The following is a 14,759-nucleotide window of genomic DNA, read 5'->3' on the forward strand; positions in this document are numbered from 1 at the left end:
AGTTGTTTACATAGTCTGCATAAATCTCTAGGTAGGTGGTACATGTTAAAGTAACATTCAGGCATGTGCATGGGGAAAGTTTTCGGTTCGGCATTCCGAAATTCAGGATTTGCGAAATTCGGGACTTCGGCAATTCGGCACTTCAATACTTCGGAACTTCGGCAACTTCGGAACTTTGGAACTTCGGCACTTCGGAACTTCGGCACTTCGGCAGTTCGACACTTCGGAAATTTGGCAACTTCGGCACTTCGGCACTTCAGAACTTTGGAATTTCAGAACTTCGGAATTTCGGGACTTCGGCACTTCGGGACTTCTATTGCAGACGCTTAGTAGATAACTCCCTAATTCCCTTGGTATTAGGGAGTTATCTACCAAAAGGCTGAAAGACCTAAATTGGTCTTTCAGACAAATTTACTAATACTAAGTAAAAATGACTTAGTATTAGTAAATTTTGCCCCTACTCGCTATACTGCAAGTAGGGGTATGTCTAGTAAACAGTGAGCAGCCACCCTGTGGCTGCTCACTGTTTAAAAAAAAAAAAAAATATGGTCCACCTATTGCCCCCCCCCCCCCCCCGGCCGCCACCCCTGAGCGGCGGGTGGGGGCCCTAAAGGAAAATGATGGGGGGACCTATTGTCCTTCACCCCGGCCCCCACCCCTGAGCGGCGGGTGGGGGCCCTAAATTGGTATAAGGGGGGGGACCTAATGTCCTCCCCCTGGCCCCCACCCCTGAGCGGCGGGTGGGGGCCCTAAATACTAATAAGGGGGGGACCTAATGTCCCTCCCCTGGCCCCCACCCGTGAGCGGCGGGTGGGGGCCCTAAATTGGAATAAGGGGGGGGACCTAATGTCCTCCCCCTGGCCCCCACCCCTGAGCGGTGGGTGGGGGCCCTAAATACTAATAAGGGGGGGACCTAATGTCCTTCCCCCTGGCCCTTACCCCTGAGCGGTGGCTGGGGGCCCTAAATACTAAAAAGGGGGGGACCTAAGGTCCTTCCCCCCTGGCCCCCACCCTTTAGCGGTGGGTGGGGGCCCTAAATTCTAATTAAGGGGGATTATGGTTGCGTCGGTTATTATGTTTTTTTATTTGGCCTTTTTTAGGGCTGAAAAAAGAAGATTTTAGAAGAAAGAAAACATCGAATGGTAAGTTTTTTTTAATTTTTTTTTACAGGTACTTAGTTAAAGGTCCCCCCCTCATTATTTTTAGGGTGAGGGGGTAGGTAGGGGGTTAATTTTTTTTTGGGGGGGGAGGGGGTGACTAGGGGTTTGTGGACCCCTAGTCACCTGGGAGGGGGTTAACATTTTTTTAGGGCCCCCACCCGCCGCTCAGGGGTGGGGGCCGGGGGGGAGGACATTAGGTCCCCACCTTATTTTACTGTAGGGCCCCCACCCACTTCTCAGGGGTGGGGGCCAGGGGGGAGGACATTAGTTCCTCCCCTCTTTTTAGTATTTAGGGCCCCCACCCACCGCTCAGGGGTAGGGGCCAGGGGGGAGGACATTAGGTCCCCCCCCCCTTATTTTACTGTAGGGCCCCCACCCACGGCTCAGGGGTGGGGGCCAGGGGGAGGACATTAGGACCCCCCCTTATTATAATTTAGGGCCCCCACCCACCGCTTAGGGGTGGGGGACAGGGGGGAGGACATTAGGTCCCCCCCCTATTCTGATTTAGGGCCCCAATCCACCACTCAGGGGTGGGGGCCCGGGGGGAGGACAATAGGTCCCACCCCCATTATTTTACCTGCCGCTCAGGGGTGGGGCCTGGGGGGGCAATTGGTCCACCCTTTAGTTTAAAAGTGCAGGTGGGGGCTCGGGAAGGGGGACCTTTTTTCTTTTTTTCTTTTTTTTTAACAGTGAGCAGCCACAGGCGGTATGGCGAGTAGGGGCATAATTTACTAATACTAAGTAATTTTTACTTAGTATTAGTAAATTTGTCTGAAAGACCAATTTAGGTATTTCAGCCTTTTAGTAGATAGCTCCCTGATACCGTGGGAATTAGGGAGTTATCTACTTATTCATTCCTGTCATTACATTGACTGGCCAAGTAACTTACATTTTATATGAATGTATGTTACTTGATTGTTGTAAGTGTTGCAAATGCTTACAGGCGAATCCTGGCTATGTTTGTATACTTTTTATTTAAAATTGTATACAATGTAACATCCTTCTTCTTTCACTGGGTAAGTATATTAGTACTTAGGCAATACTGTGCTTCGGAACTTCAGCACTTCGAAAATTCGGCAATTCGGAAGTAACCGAATGTCCGAATTTCCCAAAATTCGTCCGAATTCATATTCGGACCGAAACGAATTGCACATGTCTAGTAACATTTCAGGATCCAAGGTTTCCCAGCAGAACACCCATGACCGTAATGCTGGTTCACCTGTGGTCCTGCAATACACCACTTTTTACACCACTAGTGGACTCCTATTTGAAGCACTTATAATGTACCTTTTTCGGGATGAAATAGGCTGGTTGAGAGAGATATGTAGCAGGAGCTTTGGCTTGTGTCCACTGTAGTGAAATCAGCCTTAATATCACAACAGCAGAAACAGTTAGAGATGGTGTAAAACTCAGTGCTGTCCCAGTTCATCCAATGTTTATGTGTGATGCTAGACAGGAAGATGAAGGAATTTCCATTTGCCTACTAACAACCTCTCACACAGGAAATGCTTTGCAGGAGGAGCAGGTGAAGAGTTTAGTGATGCACACAGTATAACCGCTCCTGTAGCTCCAATATCATCAATCTGACTGGTCTACAGAAAACATAGGAGGATGAGTACTTTGCAAAATAACCCTTCAAACTACAGAAATCAAAGCTTAAACCTGACATTAAACACTTTACCTTAATCCTATATTTACCTCTTTTTAAACACCAAACATCCCATTACTGAATTAACCCCTTTAAATGGACTCTGTTTTCCTGGCACTGCAGGTCCCCTCTCCCTCCCACCCCCCATCCCAGGTTGCTGAAGGGGTTAAAACCCCTTCAGTGACTTACCTCTATCCAGCGCTGATGTCCCTCGGGGCAGGTTCAGGGTCCGCCCACGCTCCTCCCCCGCCGACGTCATCCGGCGGGGGAGACCTATTGCGCATGCTTTCAATGCTTTCCTATGGGGATTTCAGCAACGCTGGAGGTCCTCACATAGCGTGAGGACGTCCAGCGACGCTATAGCACAGAAAATCTGTGCTATAAACCCGGAAGTGCCCTCTAGTGGCTGTCTACTAGACAGCCACAAGAGGAGGAGTTAACCCTGCAAGGTAAATATTGCAGTTTATGAAAACTGCAATATTTACAGTTGCAGGGTTAAGGGTAGTGGGAGTTGGCACCCAGACCACTCCAATGAGCAGAAGTGGTCTGGGTGCCTGGAGTGTCCCTTTAAGGACGGCGGGCGTGCTATGCTGTCCTTGGGGACCGGCTCTAAATGCCGGCGATCACGATGGGGGACTTACCTGGCATCCCAGGGAGTCCCCCTGCTGCCAACCCAGCCCTCCTGGGCCATGTGATCGCGAAGGTCCTTGCGAGGACCTCACGAACACATGGGTGGAATAGCCGTCCATAGCAGTGCCAGCAGGGGGAGTGCCTGGAATGACAGGTAGTCCCCCTGTGGCCTGTAATAAATGAAAATAAAGTTTAACCCCTTCACGACCAAGGACATATCAGGTACGTCCGACAAAAAATGGGCGTACCTGATACGTCCGGGGGGAAATAGAGCGCTGGTAGCAATCATGAGCGCTTCCAGCAGCTCTAATGGTATTGCAGCGATGCCTCGATGTTGAGGCATCGCTGCAATACCCCCCTCACTACCGGTGGCCGTCGGAGAACACCGGGTAATTGCTCCCCCGGAACGATCACTTCCGGGTTGTTTCACATCAGGCAGGCTTTCGATGCTCTGCCTGTACTGAGTGCCTCAAAGGGTCGAGGCACTCAGTAAATATAACAAAAAAAAATAAAAAATGAATCCCTACCCTCCATCCCTCTCCCTCCCCATGTACTTACCGATCGCCGCCGTTCCCCCGCCGGCGATCGGTCTTCTTCTTAGGGGGGGCTGAGCCCAGACAGTTCCCCCTCTCCAATTTAGGAAAAGAGCAGTCACATGGCCGCAATAGGTGTTCACAGTGCTGCCAGCACTGCTGCTGGTGAAAAAAGTTTTAAAAAAGTAAAAATAAATAAAATATAAAGTTAATAAATAAAAAAAAATATATATATTTTTGTTTTCCTTGAAGAGAGCACTCTGAAATCTTTGTATAGTAAATGAATCGTGCTTTTATTGCAGCAATCAAAAAGTGTCGATGTACGTTTCAGTCATAACAGACTTTTCTCAAGACTAATACCAAATGCCAAGACAACCTTTATATATGTGTGTCCTAGTTTGTGATTGTAGGGTGAACTCTGTGAGAACGAGGCCAGTGATGCCATAGATGATGTGAGTGAATTCAAAATACGTCACCCAGAGTGAAGTAACCATGTGAGGTTTAGGTAAAAGTTTTTTACAGGTACTAAACAAGTCAAAGCAAGTATCTATAATCCCAACACCAGTAGAAGAGAGTCACAAATATCGAACAGCCCTAAGATAGAAACAAAGTTGCAAAGAAATGTAATTGTAATGCAGTGTAGCAATATGTAACAAGTGTTATAATATAAACGCATATCACTGGGTTTCTACAATGGGTATTTTCTAGAGATCCCCACTTAGAGATGTCTTAAAGGACCACTCTAGTGCCAGGAAAACATACTCGTTTTCCTGGCACTAGAGTACCCTGAGGGTGCCCCCACCCTCAGGGTCCCCCTCCCGCCGGGCTCTGAAGAGAGGAAGGGGTTAAACTTACCTCTTTTTCCAGCGCCGGGCGGGGAGCTTTCCTCCTCCTCTCCATCTTGATCGCGACGTCATCGGCTGAATGCGCATGCGCGGCAGGAGCCGCGCTCGCATTCAGCCGGTCGCAAAGGAAAGCATTTACAATGCTTTCCTATGGACACTTGCGTGCTCTCACTGTGATTTTCACAGTGAGAATCACGCAAGCGCCTCTAGCGGCTGTCAGTGAGACAGCCACTAGAGGATTTGGAGGCTGGATTAACCCTCATTATAAACATAGCAGTTTCTCTGAAACTGCTATGTTTATAAAAAAAAGGGTTAATCCTAGAGGTACCTGGCACCCAGACCACTTCATTAAGCTGAAGTCGTCTGGGTGCCTAGAGTGGTCCTTTAAGCAGAGCAAATATAAGCATATAGGCATATTTTAATCATATGTAAAGCAAATTATAGTCTCTTTATCTTCTTTCAAGGAAACAATCTAAGGAGTTTTTTCATTAAGTCCATGCGGTGATAAAGTATCCAGAGTGTGTATCCAAAAGGCTTCACGCCTAAGGAGGAGAATGTCCTGGTTGCCTCCTCTCAAAGGGGTAGGCACGTGATCGATACCCATGAATCGCAATTAGGAGAGGTTATGTCCCGCTTCTAAGAAATGGCGGGTGACAGGGGTGCTAGCCGTGCCACTCTGTAAAGCAATGCGAATCGCAGACCTATGTCCCCGCATCTGCTCTCTGAGGTCGTTTGAAGTTTTCCCCACGTAGGTGAAGCCACATGGCCACATGATCCGAAATACAACGTGAGTGGTGGTACAGCTAATCTTGTGTTTAATTTTGTTTATGTTGCCCATTCTGGGAAGGCAAAATGTTTTCCCGGGTACCATAGAGTTGCATGCCATACAATTCAGGCACCGGTAACATCTTGCATTAATGACAGCAGTCAATCGTTCGATTTTGGCAGTTTGGTCAGTTTGTACAAGGAGATCATGCAGGTTTTTGCCTCTTTTGTAACTGATGACAGGGGTTTGAAAAAATATAGGAGGTAAAGTCAGATCTTTGCTCATCAGAGACCAGTTGTTTTCAATATTTTCTGATATTTCACGGGATCTAGGGTGAATTGCTTGTGGAAAAGTGAACAGATCTTTGGTTTTCAAGCGATTGCTTTTGCCTGCTGTCACTTGTACTGCTGTAGTTCCAGATTACTCTGATAAATTGCGAAATTGATAAGGATTATTTTCATTTTCTCAGGGGACAACTCGAGGCATGCAGGAATGTATTCCTGTCTGAGGGCTTAGAGATTAAAGTATATTCCAAATGTTTCTTGTTGATAGAGATCTTGAGGTCTAGAAAATGAATGTTCATTGAGTCCATCTGATATGGGAATCTGATCGGTGTTGGGAGTGAGTTCAGGTTGTTCATCATAGAAATAAACCTTTCTTCTCCTCCTGTCCAAATCAGGAGGACATCATCAATTAAACAAAAGTATTGGAAGATGTGTGTGCCATAGTCTTTGAGAATATGATTTTCCTCATATCTGTACATGTAGGCATTTGCATACATGGGGGCCATCGGTGCCCCCATGGATGTGCCAGTCTATTGTATGTAATATTTGGTTTCAAACCTGACATAATTGGAACCCATGGGCAAGTGGGTGTACAATCTACCATCAGGTAGGATAAGGTTTCTAATTTGTTCAATCACCGAACCACTATCTTGAACACATGTAGGAAGGGCCATAACTGGTCCTTTAAGTAGATTATCCAGCCACTTGCCCCTGGGTTCCAGAAGCCCCCTATTGCCGAGACTATGGGACGTCCCGGAGTATGTTCAAGATTCTTGTGTACGTTCGTCAAGGTGTACAAAATAGGACATCTGGGGTGAGTTTCATAGAGGTATTCAAACTCAGACTGTGTAATATGGCCAGTTTCTACCCCTCTTTTAAGCATTTCTAGAATAGTTTTCCCAAACTTGCCACTAGGATCAATTACAGATAGTTCATATACTCCCTCCTCAGATTGTTGTCTGAGGATTTCTTGTTGGGCGAATCACAATGGATAAATCAGAGGCTAAATTTTTTAGAGCTTCGTGTTCTATTTTAGAGATATTAGCACCCTTGCTTTCTTTCTGTGTCAGTGTCTTTCTGCTTTTGGTTCTCACATTTTGCGAGAAAACTTTTATAGCCGCATTGGAAGTAGGGGGATCAAACAGACTATGCAGTTTAAAATCATTAGAATGAATATAATTGTTTGGATTTTCGTTAAGATTACAGCGTGTATCCCTGCATCAGCTCTGGCCACCCCGGCCCTCCAGGGCCACGTGATCACCATGATCACATTGCCGCAATAGGAGTCTAGGAGCTGCCAGCAGGGGGACTGTGTGAGCTGTCAGACAGTCCACCAGGCTGCTAAAAAGTAAAAAAAAAAAAAATGTAATTGAATAAATAAATTATACATATATATGTATAATATATTATAAAATAATTAAAGCATTTTATAATATATTATACATATATAATGCATATATATGATTTCATTATAAGTGTACTTTGAGATATATACATATATATCTCAAAATACACGTATAATGAAATCATATATCTGCATTATATATGTATAATATATTATAAAATGCTTTAATTAGGGTATAGCACGTCCATGCCGTCCAGGGGACTTACCTGCTTGCCGGCGATCGCGATGGGGGGACTTACCTGGCATCCCAGGAAGTCCCCTTGCTGCCGATCCAGATTTCCTGGCACATGTGATCGCGAGGTACTTGTGAGGACCTCACGATCATATGGAGTTCCAGAGAAACTGCAATGTTTACATTGCAGCTCTAAGTCTGCCCACAGTGGCTGTCTACCAGACAGCCACTACAGGGCTTCCTGAATTAAAACAGACTTTTGGTCTGGTATCTGACGCTGGACGTCCTCACGCTCTGCATGAGCATCAGATTTTTCCCCATAGGAATGCATGCACATTAGCACCCGCTTGTTGTGGGCCGTCAGAGGGGGCGGAGAGTCGACCCAGCAACAAGGGACATCGGTGCTGGGGAAAGGTAAGTAAATAAAGGGCTTACCCTCTATGTTAGTGACAATGTTTGCTTGTGTTTTAACAGCAAAACATAATGTGTTATCGAAGATGTCAATCTACACACAGAAGTGACATGATAAAAAAAATAATATTGGAGATGGGGCAAAAAACCATCAAGTTCAGAGATTCCGTTTAGAACACTTGCATGGAACGATTGTACATGTTTCCTGGGTTATAAAACTATATATCGGCACCTGTTTTACTATTGTAAGTTTTCATTTCAGGTTCTTGTTTTCCATTAAATATGATGTTTGATGTTGCTCTCACCATTCCTTTTAGCCGAAGTTAATTAAATCATTGATTAATGAGTTCCTGACACCTCCGTGGCTCATTCATTACAAGACAAGGAATCACAATGATATATTAAATGATGGTGCTACGTTGCCATGTTGTAATAAATCAGATATCTCCGATATTTAAATGTTCCAGGTAAATAACTTTGCTTGAATTCACTCTTTGTTAACAGGTGGTAAATAGTTTGTCACAAACTCTCCATAGATACACTGTGCGCAGTTTTGGAAAGGGACACGCTAAGCATTCGGGAGAGCCGGCTCTTTGGAGCAGCTGTCCGCTGGGCCGAGGCAGAGTGCCAGAGACAACAGCTTGCAGACAATGCAGAAAACAAGATGAAGGTTCTAGGCAAGGCATTGTCCTTAATTCGCTTCCCTCTGATGACTGTGGAGGAGTTTGCAGCTGGTAATATTTTTAATATAGCATTGTATCATTAATTTAATCACAAACCAAATCTCGTAGGCCTAGAAGTCCTACCTGATATTTACCACAGCTTGAAAAACGTAGAAAGTAAAATAAATATTAAGTAAAAGATGAAGGAGCTATGCTATTTCTCAGTTGATGTATGTGGCTTTAAAAGAATCACTTTGTCCATTTTTTCCCTTGACCCACTCTGCCTATACCTGTCATCTATGGCTTAAACATCTGCATGCCCATTGACCTTCATTACATCCATGTCCCCTGGGTTCTTTTTTTACCTGCAATAACGCACATCACCCATAGTATTTGTTATAGTCTGCCCATTCTTGTCCTTTTCAGCATGGACTACAACCTAGATCTAGGACTGCCACATTATTATTATTAGAATTTACATAGTGCCAATTTACCCTGTAGGAGGATATATAACAGCAAGTAATTGACAGAAAAGGTGAATGTTGATGGATACAAGAGGTGGAGAAGACCTTGCTCAAAGAAGCCCATAATCTTGGAGATTATGTACAAGGTTTTCTATGGGGCCTGTCCAGGATCCTTAGCCTAGTACTGGTTGTACCTCTTGTTATCATGAAGCTTATTTATTTGATTGATAAGATGGAACAATTCTTGAGGGTTGAAATGGGTGGCTACAATGCCAGCACAGTTTTTTCCTGTAATTAAATGTATTTGCATACAACAGTATCTCTTTCACAGAGAGATTCCCACTTTGTTTTTGTCATGGCAGGTCCTGCTCAGGCTGGTATCCTGTCTGATCGGGAAGTGGTAAACCTCTTTCTGCATTTTACAGTAAACCCTAAGCCTCATGTTGACTATACTGATCGTCCACGCTGTTGCCTCCGTGGGAGAGAATGCAGCGTCACCAGATTCCAGCAAGTGGAGAGTCGCTGGGGCTACAGTGGGACCAGCGACAGAGTCAGGTGAAGATACAGACACCTATTTATCTGAGATACAGAAATACACACACACACACACAAAACAGGTATAACAGATGTGTATTGTCCAGAAATGTTGTACATATTTCAAAACGTAAAATAATAAGTCAGGTTATTTTAATTGTTTACAGGAAATACATTTTCAATATTATTTAGCCTGTTTCTACAATTTGACTAGAGGAATCTAATATTTCTTGTTCCTGTTCTTTGTGCTTCCTCTGCAGATCACAAATTGACATTTATATAACTTACTCATTAAATCTGCCCCCCCCAAAAAAATACTACATGAATAGTAGCCAGACTTTTTGCATTAATGTGCTTCAACTCCCTAAATTTATATAGAGAAAACTAGTTTTAGCTCATTATAGATTAAACCTATGCCAGTTGCACACCAAACAGATCGTAGTCCGGTCAGTCTACTCTAGAAGGAAGATGTCTATAATTCTCTCTGTATGAGACACCGCAGCTTCAGATGATTGTTTCAGACATTTGTAGGCCATGCTAGTGAGGTGTAGGTGATACTCTGCAAGGCACAGTGATTAATGGAACCTTTTTTTGAATTAACCTTTTGATTTAAGGAAATTCTTATAAAAAATAGGCCAAAACATGGGAATAGAGAACAATGAGAAGGAACAAAAACACAATAAATTTGCCTTTGAGTTAGCCAGATTCACTTGTTAGAAGGCCTTTCTTGGCATGTTAAGTCCAGCCACTCTAGTGCCTGGCAGTCCTTCTTTCTTTTCCTCTGTCTTAATCTGAGATTTGGGGATCCTGACAACAGCTAACTTTTATTATGTCTCTGAGAACGCAATGGTCTGAAAACGCAAGTCGAATAAAGTGCACTAGAGAAGAGAATATATTATTACAGATCTTATTAATATTAATACCACCGTTTCTAATCAGAATTATATAATGTTCTGTCGTCCAGGTTTACAGTAAACAGAAGGATATCGATTGTGGGACTTGGACTGTATGGATCTATTCATGGGCCGACCGACTACCAAGTCAATATTCAGGTATAGTAATAATTTCTTATGTGTATTCAAATATTTTGATTGCTCAATATGTATTGTAGAATGTAAAATAATGCATGCTTGCTAATTGCTTTTCTAAATGTTTTACTATATTAATCTCTTTCAAACTGTATCAGTGTAAACATTTAGACAACAGGGTGTAATATAAAGCAGTGAAAGTAAAAGTGTTACTCTAAGCACCATATCCACTTTAGCTTTCTGAAGAGGATGTGTTGCAGGGACCTAGGAGATGCAAACACTGCTATTGCTGATATATTTAGTTTTTCTTACTGGGATGTAGTTCATGGCAAATGCCCGGTGGGCCACGAGGGCCAGATGCTGAGGCCGACAGGGGAGATCAAGAGAAGCAACTATAGGGCTGGTGCTTTCTGACCTCCGGCCCATAGAGGAAGCTCTAGATCTCTCTCACTGCCTGCTCACTGTATGCTCCTGTGCAGGCTGTATAGCCTGATGCACTGTGCGGACCCAGTGCAAATGGTCTATACCAACTAGCGGTGTAGACCAGATACCTCATCCATTGGACCACCAAGGAATATGATTCCTCTCCGGCTCCTCCTCCTCCAACTAAGGATCAAGGTAAGGAAGTGGAATGGGGGAGTAAACCCAGCAGCCCCTGCACCCACCTCACCCAGCAGCCCCCTCTCACTCAGTAGCCCCTATCCCCTCTCACTCAGTAGCCCCCTCTCACTCAATAGCCCCTACCCCCTCTCACCCAGCAGCCCTGCCCCTCTCACCCAGCAGCCCCTGCCCCCCTCACCCAGCAGCCCCTGCCCCCTCTCACCCAGTAGCCCCTGCGCACCCAGCAGCCCATGCCCCATCACCAAGCAGCCCCTGCCACCCTTGCCAAGTAGCTCCTGCCCCCTCTCACTCAGTAGTCCCATCTCACCCAGCAGCCCCTACCACCACTCACCCAGCAGCCCTCTCATCCAACAGTCCCCACTCACCCAGCAGCCCCCACTCACCCAGTAGCCCCCTCACCTCTCTCTTACTGAATTTAAACAGAACCAAAACACCAATAGCTTAATGAAGCAGTTTTGTTGTATAGATCATGCCCCTGCAGCCTCACTGCTCAATTTGCTGCCATTTAGGAGTTAAATAATTTTGCTTATGCAGCTCTGACAATACTTCTCCTGAATGTAACAAAAAAAGAGTTATTTTTAAAGCACAGTGTGCTTACTGTGTGAATGTGTGAATTTTAAAGGGTTTTTTAAGCCCTTTTAAAACTTTTTTTTTGTTAAATTATTTTTAAAACGTAGCAGCAAATTAAAGCAGAAACTTTACTGACACCAGCACCGTGGGAAGCTCTCCATGACTTCACTCCTTCCTTCATGAGGTCCAATCAAATGTGATCATGGTGGTAAAAGTGACCCTTTAAGCACACACAGGAAGCTGTTGTTGGCTCTAGCAATTAACAGTGCAGGAGATAAAAAATTCTAAACGAAACACATTGTGCAATGAGGGAACCTGAAACATGTGTGCTACCTTTCAGGAAGTATGTAGGAAGGCTGTGTGATCCTCAGCCAGGGGAAGTGTGATTAGAGCTGCATAAGCAAAGTTATTTAAGTTCTAAATGACAGAGAATTGAGCAGGGAGATTGCAAGAGTATGATCTATACATCAAAACTGCTATATTAAGATAACGATGTTTTGGTTCTTAGTTCTTGGTGTCCCTTTAACTCTTTTATTCTTGATCAATAAATGGTGACCAAATGTAACAAGTAACAGTGTAGCTAAACAGTAAATTGTGGTGAAATAAACAAACAAAAGAAATTCAGGTTAAATCAGATAAAGTGTAGACATAGCAGAAGTAAAAAAAAAATACAATCTAGCTATTGTAGCCTAAAATGTTCAATTCCATTAAATGCAATGTTTTGTGAATAACCCAAGTGAACTATGAAGATATATGTGCCCTGTTCATCTTCCTTTACATTGTGTGTCTTGTGTTTTTTAAACAGATTATTGATTATGAGAAGAATCAAACTGTGGGACAAAACGATACAGGCTTTAATTGTGATGGAACATCTAATATATTTAGGGTTATGTTTAAAGAAGCTATTGAGATTTTGCCAAATGTTTGCTACACACTCTGTGCTACCCTTAAAGTAAGCTATACATTTTTTAAAATAATCATATATAAGTACTGAATATTTATCAGATCTCTGATTTACTTTTTTTTTAATTAATATATATTTTTTATTTTTCCAGGGACCGGATTCTCATTATGGTACAAAAGGTTTAAAGAAGGTCATTTATGAACTTCCAACAGGGGGCAAGACTTGCTTTAATTTTTTCAGTTCCCCTGGTAATAACAATGGAACCTCAGTGGAAGATGGTCAGATTCCAGAAATAATCTTCCACACATGACAGTGTTAAATGCTGAGCTGAAACATTTCGTACCTTGTTAAACATATTAAATTCTTATTTTATTTTGACTATGGCTGTCTGAATGTACAAAAAAGATGTCCAATATGCAGAATTGTATTAATATGGAATGGCAACTCTCTGTATAAGAATTTATTGTTTAACTGCAATCCATAATGTGTTTGGTGGATGAGTGTTGAATGTGTGTGAGAGTGTGTTAAGTAGCTGAGTGTGTCGTTATACCTTTCCCTAGGTGTCCATTGAAGAGCCATTTCTGATGGTTTGGTCGGGGAGAATTGCGGTCTGCACCAACATCAGGTGCAAATCACTTTAAGAGCTCTGATGTGGTCTGGCACTCAATTAGTGACTCAGAGTGCCAACTTCAGCACTCTAAGTAATCAACAATTGCCAAGGAACTGCAACGGAGCTCTTAAAGTGGTCTGTAGGCAATATTGGTGCAGACCGAAATGCTCCTTCAAGCAGGTGAGTGGGCTCAGAGTCGAGTAAATATAGCTTTTTGATCTCCCTGCTGGCTCAAGGAGAGCCCCCTGATCACTGTGTTCAGTTGAATGGGGTGGGACCATGCACAGATCACTGTGTTCAGTTGAATGGGTTAGGACCTTGCACAGATCACTGTGTTCAGTTGAATGGGGGTAGGACCATGCACAGATCACTGTGTTCAGTTGAATGGGATGGGACCATGCAGATCAATGTGTTCAGTTGAATGGGTTAGGACCATGCACAGATCACTGTGTTCAGTTGAATGGGGTAGGACCATGCACAGATCACTGTGTTCAGTTGAATGGGGTAGGATCATGCACAGATCACTGTGTTCAGTTGAATGGGGTAGGACCATGCACAGATCACTGTGTTCAGTTGAATGGGGTGGGACCATGCACAGATCACTGTGTTCAGTTGAATGGGGAATGAACATGCACAGATCACTGTGTTCAGTTGAATGGGGTAGGACCATGCACAGATCACTGTGTTCAGTTGAATGGGGTAGGACCATGCACAGATCACTGTGTTCAGTTGAATGGGGTAGGACCATGCACAGATCACTGTGTTCAGTTGAATGGGGTAGGACCATGCACAGATCACTGTGTTCAGTTGAATGGGGTAGGACCATGCACAGATCACTGTGTTCAGTTGAATGGGGAAGGATCATGCACAGATCACTGTGTTCAGTTGAATGGGGTAGGACCATGCACAGATCACTGTGTTCAGTTGAATGGGGTAGGACCATGCACAGATCACTGTGTTCAGTTGAATGGGGTAGGACCATGCACAGATCACTGTGTTCAGTTGAATGGGGTGGGATCATGCACAGATCACTGTGTTCAGTTGAATGGGGTAGGACCATGCACAGATCACTGAGTTCAGTTGAATGGGGTGGGATCATGCACAGATCACTGTGTTCAGTTGAATGGGGTAGGACCATGCACAGATCACTGTGTTCAGTTGAATGGGGTGGGACCATGCACAGATCCCTGTGTTCAGTTGAATGGGGTGGGACCATGCACAGATCACTGTGTTCAGTTGAATGGGGTGGGACCATGCACAGATCACTGTGTTCAGTTGAATGGGGTAGGACCATGCACAGATCACTGTGTTCAGTTGAATGGGGTAGGACCATGCACAGATCACTGTGTTCAGTTGAATGGGGTAGGACCATGCACAGATCACTGTGTTCAGTTGAATGGGGAAGGATCATGCACAGATCACTGTGTTCAGTTGAATGGGGTAGGACCATGCACAGATCACTGTGTTCAGTTGAATGGGGTAGGACCATGCACAGATCACTGTGTTCAGTTG

The 14,759-nt window shown here is 44.2% G+C and overlaps 1 protein-coding gene across 2 annotated transcripts in view; it reads left to right on the forward strand.

Annotated features, from left to right (window-relative positions):
• Positions 1-13,015, forward strand: part of BTBD1 (BTB domain containing 1) — a 32,687-nt gene extending 19,672 nt beyond the window's left edge. The window contains exons 6-10 of one of the 2 annotated variants that reach the window (XM_063448984.1): positions 8,391-8,588; positions 9,343-9,535; positions 10,479-10,566; positions 12,539-12,685; positions 12,789-13,015. In XM_063448984.1, the coding sequence (XP_063305054.1) occupies positions 8,391-8,588; positions 9,343-9,535; positions 10,479-10,566; positions 12,539-12,685; positions 12,789-12,947 (785 nt within the window). In that variant the 3' untranslated portion in view covers positions 12,948-13,015. The remainder of the gene's footprint in view (positions 1-8,390; positions 8,589-9,342; positions 9,536-10,478; positions 10,567-12,538; positions 12,686-12,788) is intronic. The other variant, XM_063448985.1, reaches the window with a different exon arrangement.
• The last annotated feature ends 1,744 nt before the right edge of the window (positions 13,016-14,759 follow it).

The sequence above is a fragment of the Pelobates fuscus genome, chromosome 3, assembly GCF_036172605.1.
Source record: "Pelobates fuscus isolate aPelFus1 chromosome 3, aPelFus1.pri, whole genome shotgun sequence".
Taxonomy (NCBI): Eukaryota; Metazoa; Chordata; class Amphibia; order Anura; family Pelobatidae; genus Pelobates; species Pelobates fuscus.